Raw genomic sequence first — 18,356 nt, forward strand, 5'->3', positions numbered from 1 at the left:
TTATTTTAAATGTACGAGTATTTGCATAACACTTACCGGTTCTTTGTAATTTAAGTTCAATCGTTTGACTCTGTGCCGCTGCGCTCTTTGACCATTACATTTCTTATCTGCCTTATCTTCTTCTACACATTGTGATTTGCTTTCATCATAAATTGTGTTATTTGGGCATTTGAAACTAGCTATTTTCACGTCATGACTATCATTGTCTTCTGTGCATTGATAAAACATGTTACAGTATTTAGGGTGCCTTCTGAATGAGGTTGGGCAAACATACAAATACTGGTCATCCTCAGTTTCGGGACAGTCTTTTTCAGCCGATGTTTCTTGTGATGTCGTGCCTTGACTACTTTCTGTGGTCGTACTTTCAGTAGTGGTGGTTTCTTGTCCAGTTGTTGTTTGCTGCTGGGTAGTACTTTGCTCGCTAGATTTTTCTGTAGTAGTTGACTGCTGTTCTGTTGTCATTGATTCTGTTGTAGTTTCATCTGTGCTTGAAGATTCTTGAGTCGTAGTTTCACTTGTTGTGTTTTGCTGTGTAGTAGTTGTACCATCAGTTGTCTGCTGTGTCGTAGTTGTTACATCAGTAGATTGCTGGGTAGTAGTTGTTCCATCAGTAGATTGCTGGGTAGTAGTTGTTCCATCAGTAGATTGCTGGGTAGTAGTTGTTCCATCAGTAGATTGCTGGGTAGTAGTTGTTCCATCGGTAGATTGCTGAGTAGTAGTTGTTCCATCAGTAGATTGCTGGGTAGTAGTTGTTCCATCGGTAGATTGCTGGGTAGTAGTTGTTCCATCGGTAGATTGCTGAGTAGTAGTTGTTCCATCAGTAGATTGCTGGGTAGTAGTTGTTCCATCGGTAGATTGCTGGGTAGTAGTTGTTCCATCAGTAGATTGCTGGGTAGTAGTTGTTCCATCAGTAGATGATTGTTGGGTAGTAGTCGTCGTTGTCGGTACTTGTGTTGTTGTTGTAGTAGTTTTTTCAGTGGTAGCTGATTCACTTGTGCTTGGTTCTTGAGTTGTGGTGTGTTCAGTCGTCGTCTGTTGAGTAGTTTGCTCACTTGAAGATATTTGTTGAGTTGTACTTTCTTCGGTAGATGATTGAGTTGTAGTCGATTCTGTTGTAGAACTCTGTTCAGTTGTTGTGGATTTCTGTGTTGTAGTTGAAGTTGTTTCTTGTGAAGCGTTTGCACTTTGACTTCCACTACAGTCACGTGGTGGATACACTGAGTCTTCGTGGTTGCATGTTTCTAGTTGTGGATCCCAAATTGTACCTTCTCCACAGTCAAAATGATAAATTGAAAATCGCTTTCCATCACCATCCCAATCAACGCATCTATAAAACTTTTTGCAATCATTTGGATCTGCAAAGAATCCTGCTTTCTCGCACTTTACACTTTGACTTTCAGGTTTTTTAGACGAAGATTCTTGAGAACAATTAGATGATCCTTGATTACTACTTTCAGTTGTTCCTTCAGAACTTTGGGACGCAGTTGATGAAGATGAAGCTGAGGATGACGATGAACCCTCTGTAGACGATGACATTTCTGAAGATGACTGATTATCTTCATCACTTTTACACGATGGATTAGCCACGTCTTGTGGGTGGTTACATGTTGTAAGATCTTGGTCCCATATGGTTCCTTCCCCACATGTAAAGTCATATTTTGTTAACCCACCATTACCGTTATCAACACATCTATAGAACTTAGTACAGTCTTGGGAGTTCCCAAAGAAGCCTTCTTGTTCACATTTATCTTTACTTGGAGGTTTCGAACTAGTGGGTTCATTACCTGTACTTGTACTTCCTGTAGTTTGTGAAGATCCTTCATCATGGCTTGCTTCAGATGAACTTTCTTGGTTGGTTTTCTGACAACTATCAACTTCACTTTTATGATTACAAGTCTGAATATTTGAATCCCACGCAGTACCTTCGCCACAAGTAAAATCATATTTTGTGTAACCACCTTGACCATTATCGACACATCTATAAAATCGAGTACAATCGTTTTTGTTTCCGAAAAAGCCTTCAGATGTACATTTTTCATCTGTATTTGACGGTTTACTAGAACTTTCGCTTGGATACTCATCGTCTTCCTTATCTAAAGGTTGAGAATCTGAAGTTGCTTGTCCTGTTGGGGAAGATTCTGTAGGTACGGGCTTTTCTTCTATAGTCTGAGGATTTGAAGAGCTATCTTTATTGGTACAACTTGATATATCATTATCGTAATCACAAGCTTGTATTTCCTGGACCCAGACAGTACCTTCCCCACATGTGAAATCATATTTGGTGAAACCGCCCTTTCCATTATCTACACATCTGTAAAACTTCTTGCAATCATTTGTATTAGCAAAGAATCCCTCCATTGCACATTTATCGCTACCTGAACTAATACTAGTCGTTTCAGGTTTGGGAGTTGTTTGATTTTCTTGTGTTGATGATGAACTGCCTGAGCCAGTATCTGTAGCTGCAGTTGTAGTTGCTAGATTCATGTTACTACTCGTACATTTGCTATTACTGCTTTCATGATTACATGCTAAAATTTCTTGGTCCCAGATAGTGCCATCACCACAAGTAAACTCGTATTTTGTAAAGTCACCTTTGCCGTCATCCACACATCTATAAAACTTTTTGCAATCATTTGGATCACCGTAAAATCCTTCATTTTCGCATTTATTGCTAGGTGATTGCGGTTTTTGTGAAGTATTTTCACTATGTGTTGTTGAGGATTCCAGCGCTTTTGTTGTAGACTCTGGTGACATAGTGTCCTGTTCATAATTTGGCTTCGTAGTCGTAGGTCCGGGAGCTGGAGAACTGCATTTACTATCAGAAGTCTCATAGTCACAAGTTTGTACATCCTGGTTCCATACTGTACCTTCGCCACATGTAAATTCATACTTAATAAAACCACCTTGTCCGTTATCAACACACCTATAGAATTTTTTACAGTTATTATTATCGCCGTAAAATCCTTCTTGAGTACATTCATATCCTGATGGTTCAGAATAGACAGTCGAAGTGGATGTTTTTTGAGTAGTTGGCTTATTGTAACTTTGATCTTCTTTTTCTGTTTCAGAACTTGAAGAGTTTTGGGTCGTAAGTTCCACATTACCAGATTGATTATTATTCCCTTCATCGGCACAGTGTCTACTTACAGCCCAAGCATGGTTACAAGCTTCTATGCTTTGATCCCAAACAGTTCCTTCACCACAAGCAAATTCGTAGCGAGTATATTTTCCATTACCATCTTCGACACACCTATAGAACTTTTTACAATCTTGAGTATCACCCATGAAACCACTGTTTTGGCAATTATTGTCTACATTTGATGAGGAGGTTGTTGATAAAGAAGTTACCGTCGAAGTTGTAGTTTGGCTTTGATACTCATCACTTTGTACAGGATAGTTATTAGAATTTCCTTCGTTATTAATAATTGGGGTCGTTGAGCTACTTGTAGAAGTAGTTGACGAACTTGTACTTTCACATTTCTCGACTGCCCATGCATGATTACATGCATCAATTTTAGAGTCCCAAACTGTGCCTTCACCACAAGAGAATTCGTAACGCGTAAATGTACCATCGCCATTATCAACACACCTGTAAAACTTTTTACAATCATTTGGGTCTCCCATGAATCCACTAGTTGAACATTTATTTGTGCCTGGTCTCTGATTTTCAGGATGATATGTTGTACTAGTACTAGGTTGTGGCTCTTGACTTTGTTGTCCATATCCAACATCGTTATTATCATCTGGTTCATTGGATTGGGTTGAAGTTGAAGAAGTAGGACGTGTCTCTTTTTGGGTAGTTGATTCTACTTTATTTACGTCTTCCACTGAGTTACCTCCACATTTTTCAACCGCCCAAGCATGATTACATGATTGGATTTTAGGATCCCACACTGTGCCTTCACCACATGAGAACTCGTATCTGGTATACCCACCGTTTCCATTTTCGACACATCTGTAAAACTTTTTGCAGTCTTTGTTGTCTCCCATAAAACCACTTGACGTACAAATATTTCCAATACTAGACTCAGAAGATGATGATAATTGAAGTGTTGTGGTAGTTGATTTTATTGTAGTTGGTTTAATTGTAGAAGATGGCTCATCATGTGATGGCTGTAGCCCATATCCCGTGTCATAATCATCATTTTGTGGCGATGTTTGGGTACTTGTTGTAGATAATATATTTGTAGTTGTAGAATTATCCGTGGGATGTTCGAATTCAACATTTCCACCACAATTTTTAACAGCCCATGCATGATTACATGCTTCAATGGTTTGATCCCAAACTGTACCTTCTCCGCAAGAAAATTCGTATCGAGTGTATCCTCCATTTCCATTGTCCACGCATCTATAAAACTTTTTGCAATCTTTATTATCACCCATAAACCCACTTGATTTACATTTATTATCGCTAGGACTTTGTGGTTCTTTATATTCAGTAGTAACTTGTTCTGCAGGCTTAGCTGTTGCAGGTGATACAGGTTGGTTTCCGTAACCAATGTCATTATTATCATCATCTTCAGACTCTGTAGTCGAGTAGTAATTTTGAGTGCTTGTTGAAGTAGTAGAAGATGTTGTTGTAGATGAAGTTGATGGAATTTCAGAAACTTTAGTCGTACTTTGTGGTACTTTTGTTGTACTTTGTGTTGTAGATCCAGATGGTGCTTTTCCACCACATTCTTTAACAGCCCACGCATGATTACAAGCTTCAAGATTTGGATCCCATACAGTCCCTTCTCCACAAGAAAACTCATATCGAGTAAATCCACCTTTTCCATTGTCAACACAACGGTAAAATTTCTTACAGTCTTTTGAGTCTCCCATGAAACCACTCTCAGTGCACCCATTATTGGAACTTGTAGTTGAGACCATTTGATGGTGACTATATTGAGTAGTTTTTGTAGTACTTGAAGTTTGACTAATTTGCATCTGGGCCTGACTAGCTTCCTTTGAATGATCTATTTGCAACTGTGTTTGTACCGCTTCGTCGCCATAATTAATCTGAGTCTGTGATTGACTTACTGCGTTTCCGTGACTAATTTGTGTTTGATTTTGAACAATACTAGGCTTATAATTTTTGATGTTTGTATCGATTCCATAGTTAATTTGGGTTTGATTTTGTACAACAGACCCATTACTTATTTGAGTTTGTGTTTGAGTTACCTTCGAACCGTAATTTATCTGTAACTGCGATTGAGATGGTAAACTGGTGGTTCTGCTAGTGGTGGTGAGTTCAGACCGAGTTACTTTCATTACAGTTTTTTTGAACTCACTTTTATCATCTATAAAACTTTCCCTGCCACATCTTCTTGTGACAGCCCAAGCATGGTTACAAGCTTTCTTATCTTCATCCCAAATCGTGGGATCGTTACACAAGAACTCATATCTAATGAAACCACCCCGTTGGTTACTTATACATCTGTAAAATTTGCGACAGTTCTCGCTATCGCCCATAAAGCCATTAGCTGTACAAAGGTCCCCAGATTGTAAATTTGACGCTGGATACTGAAAATCTATTTTGGCTGTAGTTGAATAAAGTTTCTGGGAAAACGGCGTTGTAAAATAACTAGATGGGACTTCTCGTTTTGTCGATGGTGCTTTAGAAGATTCTGTTTGCTGTTGTTTATTTACAAATGGGGCCAATGTAGAAACAGCGGCATTTGAATACAGATGAGTCGTTAATGCCCACGGGTATTTCGATGCAAAACTCGATGTCTCAGGCCGTGTTGTTTTTTGTGTAGAAAAATGATGTATGCCTACAACTTTTTCAGTACTTTCCGGATGTCTAGTACTTATAGGCGATGGAACTTCTCGATTTATCTCATTATCGAAAGCAAATTCAACGCTTGGGATATGTAAACTGCCACCGCATTCGGTCCGCTTTGTGCTTTGTGGATGATTACATATTTCAGTATCTGGATCGTATATGGTTCCTGGGCCACATTGGAACTGAAAAAATACAAAATGAACAGTTTGAGTCTTGCAGGCGTTGTGCTAATTTCAAATTATTAACTGAGAATATTTAAGGAAAACTCACCTTAAACGACACATATCTCCCGTTTCCATTTTTCATGCAGCGATGGAAGATGGTGCAGTCTGCAGGGTCTGCTTGGAAGCCTTCATGTTCACACACGATCGGTTTCGGCCTGGTACCTGAGTATAACCTCACAACTCGCTTGCTTGCCCTTGCTTCGCGCGCATCTTCGGGTAGCGTGCCTGTAAATGAAACTTTTAATAACAGCTGTAAAGGACGTACCTTTTGCTTAATTCGTAGGTTATTTATGAAAATATGCTACGGTTAATACATTTTGGTTGGAAAATTTCAGTGCCCTGAGCACGAAAAAATATAATTGTCGTTATTATATTGTTTCAGCCGAAAGACGTCCACTGCTGGACAAAGGCCTCCCCCAAGGATTTCCACAGCAGTAGACGTCTTTCGGCTGAAACGTACGAACGATTATATTGTTATCGTTTATTTTGAAATATTTTGTATGGAAAATTAGACAGCACCGCTATTACAAGTTAATTCGTGCTCAGGGCACAGCTATAACAATTACGATACTGCATTAGGAGCGATGCATAAAGTGTTTAGCTTCATAATGTAAAGTTATTTTAAACTTAGTAAAGTTATAGGCAGTATTTCTACAAGAATTATGTAGAAATACTTACCATAATATGTAGCTTAAAATTAAATAATAGAGGTTGTACACACGAATCACATCATCGGAACACTTGTTGTTGAACTTGATTGCGATATGTTTTATTAATGATTAACAAACCAACCATTTCTTAAGTCTGCTCCTTTTACGGGTAGAACAAGTAGTAGCGGCAGAAGGAACCCCGCAAGTGTCATCCCCATATTTGCCAATCCCGTCCGGTTCTGTGGTTATGATGAAGCCATTTTGCGTTATCTTCGGACCTGGAACAACATCAATCATGTCATCATCTTTGTAAGGAAATTATAAAAGCATTAAAATACTCTTTTTAACCTGTTTAAGGCAGATACGAGTCTTAACATATCGCTGTAATTTATCCGACTAGTTAATAAAATAGTTTGCTTTGACTGACTGTAAGATGCATATTAAAATGTTTGGAAAGTTCAAATTCTACAAACACATTTAGGCTGAGTTGCACCATCATACGAGTACTTTAACTAACAAACGTCAAAAATGTGTCAAACTCCATACAAGAAACACTATTGTTATAATTAAGTAGGTGCAACTCAGCCTTAGAATGTGCAGAAAGTTGGAATTTCACAAAACGCTTAATTTTATAAAATATTTTTTAAGTAAGAAATTAGGGTAATAAATTGGTTTTATTGAAAAAAAAATTCAATAAAAGTGCGTTATTTTATAAAATGTTGTATAATAAAATTTAATTATCTCATTAGTTATTGAGCTAAAGACTTTCTTTTGATGGTCTTTATCGTGTGGAACAATAAATAAATAATCATTGTGGTATCTGTAAATGTGCTGCCTTGCGATATCACATTGTGACGTAACATCATAAGGAAATGCAAGCAAAGGGCAGTCAATTGAGGTCATTATCGCTTGCACTTGTGAATCGAATGCACTCCACTGGCACGATCTTGGCAGAGATGCCCAAAGCTGTACAATGAACGTGATAAGATTTTATCGTTCTATATCGGCGATAGTGGAGATCCGTATCTATGCCCCCATTTAATTTTACCTCCGAGTTTGCGTAGTTTACTTTACACGCTAGGTCTTACCCTCATGTGGAAGAAGGTTTATAGTAAAAATTCAGTAAGCAATTAATTTATTTCAGCAAATAGGTTTTTTAAACGCGCTTAAACACACGTCCTATTATAATTTTAAAAGCTTGAATGAAAATTGTACCTTATTCCAGACTATATTGAACCGCCTATGGCTACGGTATTACATGCGAATACCGTTGATTAGATTTTTATGAGAATTAGTATAGGTGTATTTGTATATTTTATCCACACGTTTATTATGAACCTACCTGAAAGAGACTGATCGGGTTGTCAAGATATAAATTTCAAGTCCTACTTCGAACAGGGACTTTTGTTACCTAGCCATTACAACTAAAAAGCAAAACAGTGCAGCAGTAAGTCCGTACTACAAGGCAGAATTTGGCTCATAAAGGAAATGCACTTGTAGGTCAAGAACATTGCGTGGCCCAATGCTAACGGCCTCGATTGACCCATGCATTGCTTACGTAAGCGATATACTAACATACTTTCTGCTGTGAATATCGTCAATCATAAACAAATGTTTTAGAGTTTCGCACCCAAAGGATAAAAAACGGCACCCTATTACTACGACTCCACTGTCTTACTAGACTGGTCTCATGAACCGTGATAGCTAAACAATTAAAATTTTCTCACATTATGTATTTTTTTTGCCGCTATAACAAGAAATAACAGAATAAAATAAATATTGCAAGGGGGCTCCCACACAAAAAGAAAAGCGTCGCGTCGTACGGAACCCTTCGTGCGCGAGTCCGACTCGCACTTGTTTACAATAAAAGGTACGGTGAATGTTTATGTACCTACTTACCTAACCAACTAATTAATTAAATAATTAAGGGCTACTTTTTGTAGCGAAAGTAAAACTTGAAGGGAGTGAAAGTTTGAGGAATCAATCATTTCTAATCTTAGCGATATGAAACATATACGTTAAGGGTTTTTGAACAAAATATAATAATACTAGTGAGATCTGACTGTGTGATAGGCCTAAATTCTTGCAGGCGAATCCGTAAGCAAAAGCTAGTATACTAACTGTTCATCTATGACTCAATAATTTTCATTAAAACATCTTCACTATCTTCTTTAATAAGTTATCCTAAGTCTCTTCTATTCATTTTTTTCGTTATTTCTGTTTGATACCAAGCACATTTTTTGTTTTGCAATAGTTCTTTACAATTAACATGTTATTCTTATCATTTCAATCGATGGAGCCTGTATCCCACAGGCGATGTGAGGTTACCAACCCTCTCAAGGACACCCACTTTATTTTTACTGTGCCAATCATAAATTATAGGGACTATAAAATATAAATAGCAATTTAATTGAACAACTCCTCAATTACAATCAACATCCATTATTTTTCACTCTGAGGTGTGTTGGGTGATTTATAAGAAAGGTATTTGCTGCGTAAACAGAGTTGGGAACACGTTTTTTAATAGGACTTTTGACACGTTAATATTAAACAAACGCACACAAAATTTCCGATTTTTTTTATCTAAATTAAACAAAAATCATTTTTGCATGGAGACCTTAGTTATTACTGTTTTCTCCAACTCCATCTTCCTATCGTCTATTCCATCCATTCTCCCTAACTTTGGTGAATATGAGAAGATCGTTCTTCTGCAGTGGAGACTAATTTGACCTCATGATAATGATGACATAGTGTCCCATATTTTTTATGCTTTTGGATTTAAATAGTATTTTAGAAGTTGGTAAAAGTTATATACAACGTGTCCCAAAATTCAAGGATAAGCCGACGCCACAGGACGGACATAGTCATGACTACTTTAGGAAAAATAAGGAAAAAAATCTATCTCAATTATTTTTTACTTACACAATAAATTATGAAATTCGACGAAAATTGACACCCCTTATGATATTTTACATTACCACGACCACAATTTTTCAAATATTCCTGCTTTTCTGTTTATATCGACAACTTAAGTAGTGCTGCTGTTCACCCCAACTCTTAAAACCCCCAGAATCCTTGCAGTTTTTACACAAAAGTTAATCAAAATATGTTATTTCCTTAAAATTTTCAACGATTTTTACTTTCACTCTACTTTGACTCATCGTTTTGTAAAAAAAAAGTATGAACACTATTGCGGCAAGTTTTTTATAAAGTTGACGCAACTATCCAAGATTCCAAAATGGTATAATACTCTAAGAAACCTAGTCGCAAAAAAGATATGCGTACCATTTTTACAAGCACTTCGCTTGTTAGTTAGTATGGGATAAATCTTGCAACTGAATTTAAAACCAGTTCTCCTTAACCAATTGAGCTAAAATTTGGTATACTTGTGTAAGTACGATGACAATGCAATATTATGGTATCATTGAGCTGGATGGAGTCTGGAGGTGGCCATAGGAACTCTTAACGAAACGGCGGAATTGCATCTAGTTTGGGTTCGTTGGACTTGTCTTTTAGAGCACTTTAGTGCTAGATGATGTCCAGGGTCCTGATAATGAAGTCAAGAGGTGGCAGAAGCTGGCCATAGGAACTCCTAAACGAAACGTCGGAAGCTTATCGAGTTTGGGTTCGTTGGATTTGTCTTCCCAAGCACTTGGGCCATGAGATTGAGAAACAACTGAAAAGTTTAAAATAAAGTTGTAATAAAAAAAGACTTTTTTTAAAAACAAGCTTGACTTCGTTTGAAAATTGTAACTGACTTCATCATCAGAACCCTGGACATCATCTAGCACTAAAGTGCTCGAAAAGACAAGTCCAACTAACCCAAACTAGATGCAATTCCGCCGTTTCATTTAGAAGTTCCTATGGCCACCTCCAGTCTCCATTCAGCTCAATGGTACGATAATATTGCATTTTCATCGTACTTACATAAGTATACCAAATTTCAGCTCAATCGGTTGAGGAGAACTGGTTTTAAATTCAGTTGCAAGATTTAACCCATACTAACTAACAAGCGAAGTGCTTGTAAAAATGGTACGCATATCTTTTTTGCGACTAGGTTTCTTAAAGTATTATACCATTTTGGAATCTTGGATAGTTGCGTCAACTTTATAAAAAACTTGCCGCAGTAGTGTTCATACTTTTTTTTTACAAAACGATGAGTCAAAGTGGAGTGAAAGTAAAAATCGTTCAAAATTTTAAGGAAATAACATATTTTGATTAACTTTTGTGTAAAAACTGCAAGGATTCTGGGGGTTTTGAGAGTTGGGGTGGATAGCAGCACTACTTAAGTTGCCGATACAAACAAAAAAACAGAAATATTTGAAAAATGGTAGTCGTGGTAATGTAAAATATCATAAGGGGTGTCAATTTTCGAAGAATTTCGTAATTTATTGTGTAACTTAAAAAATAATTTAGATATATTTTTTTCCTTATTTTTCCTAAAGTAGTCATGACTATGTCCATCCTGCGGCGCCGGCTTATCCTTGAATTTTGGGACACGTTGTATTTCTAGGACAAAGAATATTTTTCCTAAATATTCCAGCACTGGCTCATTTATTGTCCCGAAGCAGTGGTGTAGGGTTAAGGTGGTGAAACGTGTAAAAGTGCTTTTGCAAAAATAAATGAGTTTTCGGAGTTTTTAAATTTAGAGTGAATTTTATTGTATAACCTTTATATTTAAAGCTACAAAGAGAAGAAAAATACGGGCAAAGGTACAGTCATAAGATAGATATGGGTAAATACCTACAGATTTTTATTTTGTCATTAAATGCGAGTTGAATCCAGATTAATTCTTTTTCATTTGAGGTAAAGGCCATATCCAGCTCTCCGGGTAAGTAATTAGTCATTAGTGATACAAAAAGTATAACTTACGTTTAAACCGTGGTTATACACTAAAAGGATTCCCTGCATGAACATAGTTAGGTAAGTGCCTACCTAAGTCGATGAACGAAATAAAGGAACTGCAACTTTTTAAAGAAAATAATTATGCAGGTTTAATGCGTGTTTATTCAAAGAAGAAGAGCCATTTCATATAATTTTTTGTCTAGGTACTCCTTTTAAAACCTAGCCTTACAAATTCGTATAAATCGGTGAATATGTTAACATAATGAGTTAAAACATAACAAATAACAATAACAAACACGTTCAGATTATCTTTATCTCAGAGCAAAAAACTATTACGAGAAATCACGCAATAAACTTGCATGTACATAACTATTTATGTCAATGCAAAAAACATGGTTGCTTACAAAAAGAGTGGACTGTTTTTTAAATTGGCACCCATAGTACCTACCTACTGGTGGGCTATTCTCAACGGATTCCTGGTGGTGCCTCGGGCGATTCTTTAAAGGTCACAAGTGAATAACCAGCCTTACACGAAGGAAACAACTGAAGATCGATCCCAATTCAGTGTTGTGTTCCGTAGCTGACTTGCATGTTGCGTTAGTTGTAAAGGTTATTGTAGCACCGCTGTAAATAATTGAGGCTATGCAATACTGTGCATTTAAAACAGTGTTTTAATTTTATTAAAAAAAATCATTATACCCTCATGTCTGATGGTGGGGTTTAATAATTTCTCTCTCGTTTTCCAAAAAAAATAATGAAGGAGAGTCGTTAATATAGTTGAACAGTAGTTTAAAAGTGTCAATATACCATTCTAAACGTGACTTTAAGTTCAACGAGTGATTAATATTTATTAGTGAGGGAGTTTAATATCTTTTTTCCATTAAATTCATTCTAGCTAGCTGTTGGGACTGGTTGATTAGGTACAATACAATGTTAATCATTTTAGAAGGGTTCAAGGTTTGAGTCCGGGGTAGAATAAATCGAGGGACTCTACATTGTATTTACTGTTTTAATGTTGTAACATAATGATAGAGTTTACAAGATAACTAACAGTGGTACCTATTATCTACAGTTTCAGAAATCAAATTACTAGAAAATTAATAATCGTTTAGGTACATCATAGTACCTAAGATAATAGACACTTCATCAAAATCATATTAACAACTTGCTATTTTCCCATTGAACCCTAAAACAAACGCGTCGGTTCGTCGTATAATTACATGGAGATGCAACAATTACACTGGACATCCCAGCTGGTTCTACCATCAGTGGCACACTGACTGGTCTAGTTTGTTATGTATGTTATGACAAGATAATCTACGCTTTTGGACGTAACGATGATTGGACGATCGACAGATCTATATGGGTACTTCTCATTTACACTCAAACTTGATGGTCACACGATAATAGTTCATAAACGGTATAAGTTAGAACAATAACTTTGAAATCAGATGATAAAATATCTATTTAGCTACATACAAAATAAATTTTATCGTAATAGAAGCAAAAATAATACGAAAAAATCACATGGAACGATAAAAAACGGGGTCATTTTTCGCATTCTCATCGTGTCACACCTTCGGTTGCAATGAAACATTTGGTTACTGCATTCACAATTTTCATTCAATTTGTGTGTAGCATATACTAAAATCATCGTAATGAAATATACTTTCCACACAACAGTCAAAAAAATATCTTCTTACAATTATTTTGAATTGAGAAAGCGAAATACGTTGGTCACACGATTTTAGGTACCTAAAATTTTGAGTAATAATACAAGATTGCCGTTAAACCGAACACCAGCAACCAATCACAGCGTTCTATTCGGTTAACGTCAGTCGCGCTTCGACCATTGGGGAGGTGAGGTAGGTCGATCGTCGTTCCGCGAAAAAAATACGTAACTTTTTGTGATTATCCATAGATATACCGTCGCTTGCTTGAACAATATTTTCTACCTCTAAAATTTAAACAATTTAATTGAAACTTTGCCATTGAAAACTTAACATGTTAGACTTGTTTGTGTAGTATTCAAATTGCACCGTTAAATTCAAATTTAAGGATAATTCATAAAAAACTAAAATTTTCGTCACCTTCGTGGCATCACCTTCGTGGTGTTTTATACACGAAGGTGATTTTAGGCCACGAAAGTGATTTTTTGCTTTGGTTTATTTTAAAATATAGTGACTGGTGTTTATGTTTTTACAATATTTTAATAACTAATAAATTATACGTGGTAAGTAGAGATCAGTACATCAATAAATAAATAAGGGCCTCGTATTTTTGTTGTCTGTCTGTATGACTGTATGTATGTCTGTATATGTGACTGTGTTTCTGTTTGTAAGATAAATTTAATCTGAAGTTTGAGTTAAAAGTTGTACACAAAAATACGAGGCCCTCTGGCCTAAATAATAAATATATTTTTGTTGAGGGACTGATAAATAATCAGTTAGAGTTCTTTTTTATTGAGGTACTGATAATCCGTTTTTTGCTTCTTGCATTTCAGAATGCCACCAGTGTCACCCTTAAAACCAATTGTGTAGAATCTTGTAACTTAGTAGGTGACGTAATCGGTAAAATTTTATCTTGTATTTAAGTAGGTACCTATTTATATTATGTTATTGCTATTTATCTATGAAAATAAGACAAAATATATGTTTTATAAACACTTAAGAGTCATATACAGTTGTAAAGTTTGAAAAAAAAATATTGCTGTGAAGTACAGAATCACTTTCGTGGCATCAAAAAATTCAAAACGTTAAAGCCTCCAAACGAGACTCACTATTTGACTGATTTACTGAGAATACAATCTTCACATCAAGCGCTACAATATTTGTTTACAAAAAGTTGAAATGAAATTCGCCACGAAGGTGACGATGAGAACCGTGGCGATGAGAAATACCCATATAGTATGCTGACTACAAAGATCGCGGATTCGAGTACTGTAAGGGACAATAAATTATTATGTGGCCATCGTTTTGATCTTTAATTTACTATTAAATCAGAGAGCCATTATTAAGTACCTACATACATATTCTATAATAAGCATACCGTATTTTCTTGGATGTTTATAAATCAATCAGCAATTTCAATGTACCTACCTACCTAGCAACATGTAGGTACATGCCCACTTTTATAAATAATCCTTTTTTCATAAATTACAACGCAAGTGTGTGCTAAGCACTTTTAGGAAAATAATAGCCCAGGTGAAGGACGTTCATGTTATTATAGCCCCTATTTGTAGTTCAAGTGAACTATAATCAAGCATTAGTGTACCATTATTAAATTTATTATTATAGGTTATGTTCAAAGCCACCGTAGACTTTTTATTGATCTAAAACTATCAATCAACAAGTCTTCTAAGATTTAAGGTTGACGTTTGATAATGACCAATAAAATTCGTTTAACTATGAGAGGTAACCGACTCGTAGGTACTGACTCGGAAAACTAGAAAATATTAGATTCACTGACTTTTCAAACCAAGTTTTCATTAGTTCACTATAAGTTCGCGGGTATGGTCGAATCTTTTCGTTCGCCTCTTATTAAGAGGCAAATGTAGAGATCTAATCGCAAGCGATAACACCTGGATTTATGGACTTTAAATGGTGTGTTTATTCAGTATAAGATTATCCTTTACATTGCTGCTAAAGCTCGCAAAAAGCTGCTGAATACTGTGATAATATAGCAACGTCCCGATGGCGGCTCAGGCTCTATAAACTTTTCTCGCAAAAATTTGACTTACCTACCTTGTCCATAATGGCATTTTAATTAAGTTTTTAATACCAAAGTCACTGACAGTGAAATTGCATAAGGCTAAATAGTAATGTAACTCGATTCGATACAAATGTAATACTTCCACTTTTGAAGAGCGAAGATAAAACTGGTTCCAAGGAGATTCCCTTTCCAACAGTCGTGGTCAGGACGGCATTCTTGTGGTGAGCTGATGGTTCCAGATAATGGTGTCTAGGAATACATTGTGACTACCCTCAGGTAGGTTGAGTGTAACAAAAACCTTAACGCGATAACTCGGCCTGTCTCGTTAGTTTCTTAACTAGGATTTCTAGAGGCAGTTGTTTATTTTAATTGTTCTAATGTTCTATTTGCTTAAGGCAGAAAAGCATGAACAAGCTGCTACTGAGTGGAGTAACACACAATTTGAGAATATCTAAGTAACTTTCTTGTTGTAAATTAATTAGTAGAATTTATTTCAATTTCCAATTTATAGGTAGTGGTATGTACTAACCTATTTATATAATATCTTTGGTAACTAACAATCCATGTAAATTTATCAAAACTATCCAACTGCCGTGAAACTTAATTTCAGTTTTTGTCTTAAGACGAATTTTTAGACAGTAAGGTAACCGCTTTTCCATTCACAAACTTAGTTACCTAATGATGCTCAATATTATGCCAATTCATGTCGGTTCCTAGGATAGCTGTCAACGCGGGGTTTCTGCAACTCATCATGCAAGTCCTGACTCCCACATACTCAGGGATCACCGGACAGAATCTGCCGAGTCCTGCACTTAAACAATGGTAAATAAATCGTTCCGCGGAAACATCTTGGATAGAACCTATAGAAATGCCATTCACCTTCTAAGATTCGATACTTGAATCGTGAGCGAATCTCAGCCTGGTAAATCGTGCAAGTTGGTTGCGCTTTAGAACTAAGAAGATTAAGTATATCTTCATATTAAAGGTATTCAATATAATTAAAGTTTTCTTTGTTGTTCACTTGCTGTTGCCCGGAGTTTAGCCATACATTTTCCGTTCCTAACCTGTGAAGGATGGATAGCCCATTAAAATATCGCCCCCTACTTTTTTTTCGTTATTTTGAAGGTTTTGTAACAAAAGGTTTCTGCAGTTAAAATAGAATAATACCTAATTTGCTAATGCTTGTTTATGCGACATAAGTTTTTACTTTAAAACCACAATTCTTAACGCGTCGTGAAGAACAAAAACTTGAATAATCTCCATTAGCAACTTCTTCATTGGAAATATATTTTTTGTTGTAAGTTTTATACCTACCCTTACTGTTATTTCATTATCCTAGTGGTCTCGAAAAGTATTTATATGTAACTTAGAAATTGTCCCTTTTTTAGAAATTGTACATTTTGTATTCCTGATTAAAACATTAAACTAATTAAGTAGGTACCTATTAGGTACGCATGATTAAAACGTTAAACTATGTACGAGTATTAGGTTAACTTACATAAGTTAACTGAACTCATCAACATCTTATAACACACTTTTGCGATAGCTGTACCTTTACATAGGTACTATTCATAGACGATTATCCTCTAAAAACGTAAAATAATGAAGCATTGACGCAAAAATATAGGATTTCCATAATAATCATCCATAGACTGGTTTTATAGCATCAGAATAGCCGGCGACACATTGAGATGTGTTATGGGAGGGTCCTGGTTCATCATTATGGACCCTGCATGAAAATAAACAGGTACGATAATGAGGGTGGGTAATTTTCTCGTCCTAATGGAATAGCAAATTAGCAATTCAGACCTCTACCTAAGTAGAGAAATAGAACACAACTTTAAAAAACTAAAATGTGTAATTTTTAAACATTATTCAACTATAGGCAGGTATTTGACCATAACACTCTGATAACGTCTGGACGCAGGCCGCTACCAATCGATCAACATGGGGGAGGCCTATGTTCAGCAGTGGACCTCCTATGGCTGAAATGATGATGATGATGATGACTCTGATAACACTGACACTAAATAGGTAGAGACAGTCATAGTCAAAGGTATGTATCACCTTAGCTGGTGCCTTAACTTATTCACTCTTTTTTGGTAGGTCCCTATTCGGGGAAGACATCAGTGTGAGTTCCACCGCTCTTATCTTTTCGCGACTCGCGATAGAAGAGTTAGTGAAGTGTTTTGTTTTCAGTTAAGTTTAGGGTTAGTTGTAGAATGGACTATTAAATTAGTTTATGGACTAATTATATTAGTCCATGGTAGTAGATATCTTTTTACGGTTTTGTCTCCTAATAATGCTCACCATCAAGTAAAGTTAATCGAAAACATCTATTTTTTGTCGAGGACTGGTGTTCTTCCAGACAACGACTGTTACATTTTCCCCGACTTTAATTAAAAACTTGGCTAAAGTAAATACCAGGTGAGTGTGCGAAAAATTGATGACTATAGCTCATATTGGCGGGCCCATACTGCCCATAAAGGCTTTAAAACCAGCTATCCATCGATGCTTATTTAATCGTTTTCTCAATAAACCGGCCACCCATCATCTCGCACGCTCGTAGACCCGTAGTAAATGAGTTCACGGTTTCTCACGGCCAAGGCTACGGCGCCAGGCTGCGCGCACGCAACACGCTTGCATAAGCGATGTGCGCGCGCCTTAAATGATTGCCCGCTTTGCTATCGAAGCAAGTAGCCGTGCCGAAGATAAGCTAAATGTTTATTCAATGTATGCGACTTCATTTTCTGCCTTTGTATCGAATCTCTTTTCGCGTAGGTTGTAATCTATCTACTGGGATTACTCGATATAATCTTATCGTGGGTCGATAAAAAGATTTAGATGCACTATCGACTGCATATTTTATACTTAAAAAAGTAAATTTATTTTACAAAGGTATGTTTTGTGCCCGGATAATGTCAGAAATTAGTAATAAGACTGAAAAAAAGCGAATGGAAAAAAGCGAAATGAATCAGTCCAGTCTTATACTCGTAACATAACGTCTCCTGACTCTCTGTGGACCAGTCCTAAGTGATTGAGACTCTCACATGTCAGAGGTTCTGGGTTAAATGGCCTGGTTGTAAACAAAATCACTAATTACATTTTTCCCAGTTTGACAGGACTTGCAGGGCATTCGTTTTAGAATTGAACTGATCA

General features: G+C 36.3%; 1 protein-coding gene across 1 annotated transcript in view; it reads right to left on the reverse strand.

Moving 5' to 3' along the window:
• Positions 1-18,356, reverse strand: part of LOC135074581 (mucin-22-like) — a 31,902-nt gene that overhangs the window by 843 nt on the left and 12,703 nt on the right. Inside the window, exons 2-4 of the mRNA XM_063968920.1 lie at positions 6,784-6,919; positions 6,038-6,216; positions 37-5,949 (exon numbers count right to left, since the gene is read on the reverse strand). Of these exons, the coding sequence (XP_063824990.1) occupies positions 37-5,949; positions 6,038-6,216; positions 6,784-6,859 (6,168 nt within the window). The 5' untranslated portion in view covers positions 6,860-6,919. The remainder of the gene's footprint in view (positions 1-36; positions 5,950-6,037; positions 6,217-6,783; positions 6,920-18,356) is intronic.

This window comes from Ostrinia nubilalis, chromosome 9 (genome assembly GCF_963855985.1).
Source record: "Ostrinia nubilalis chromosome 9, ilOstNubi1.1, whole genome shotgun sequence".
In the NCBI taxonomy this organism is placed as follows: domain Eukaryota; kingdom Metazoa; phylum Arthropoda; class Insecta; order Lepidoptera; family Crambidae; genus Ostrinia; species Ostrinia nubilalis.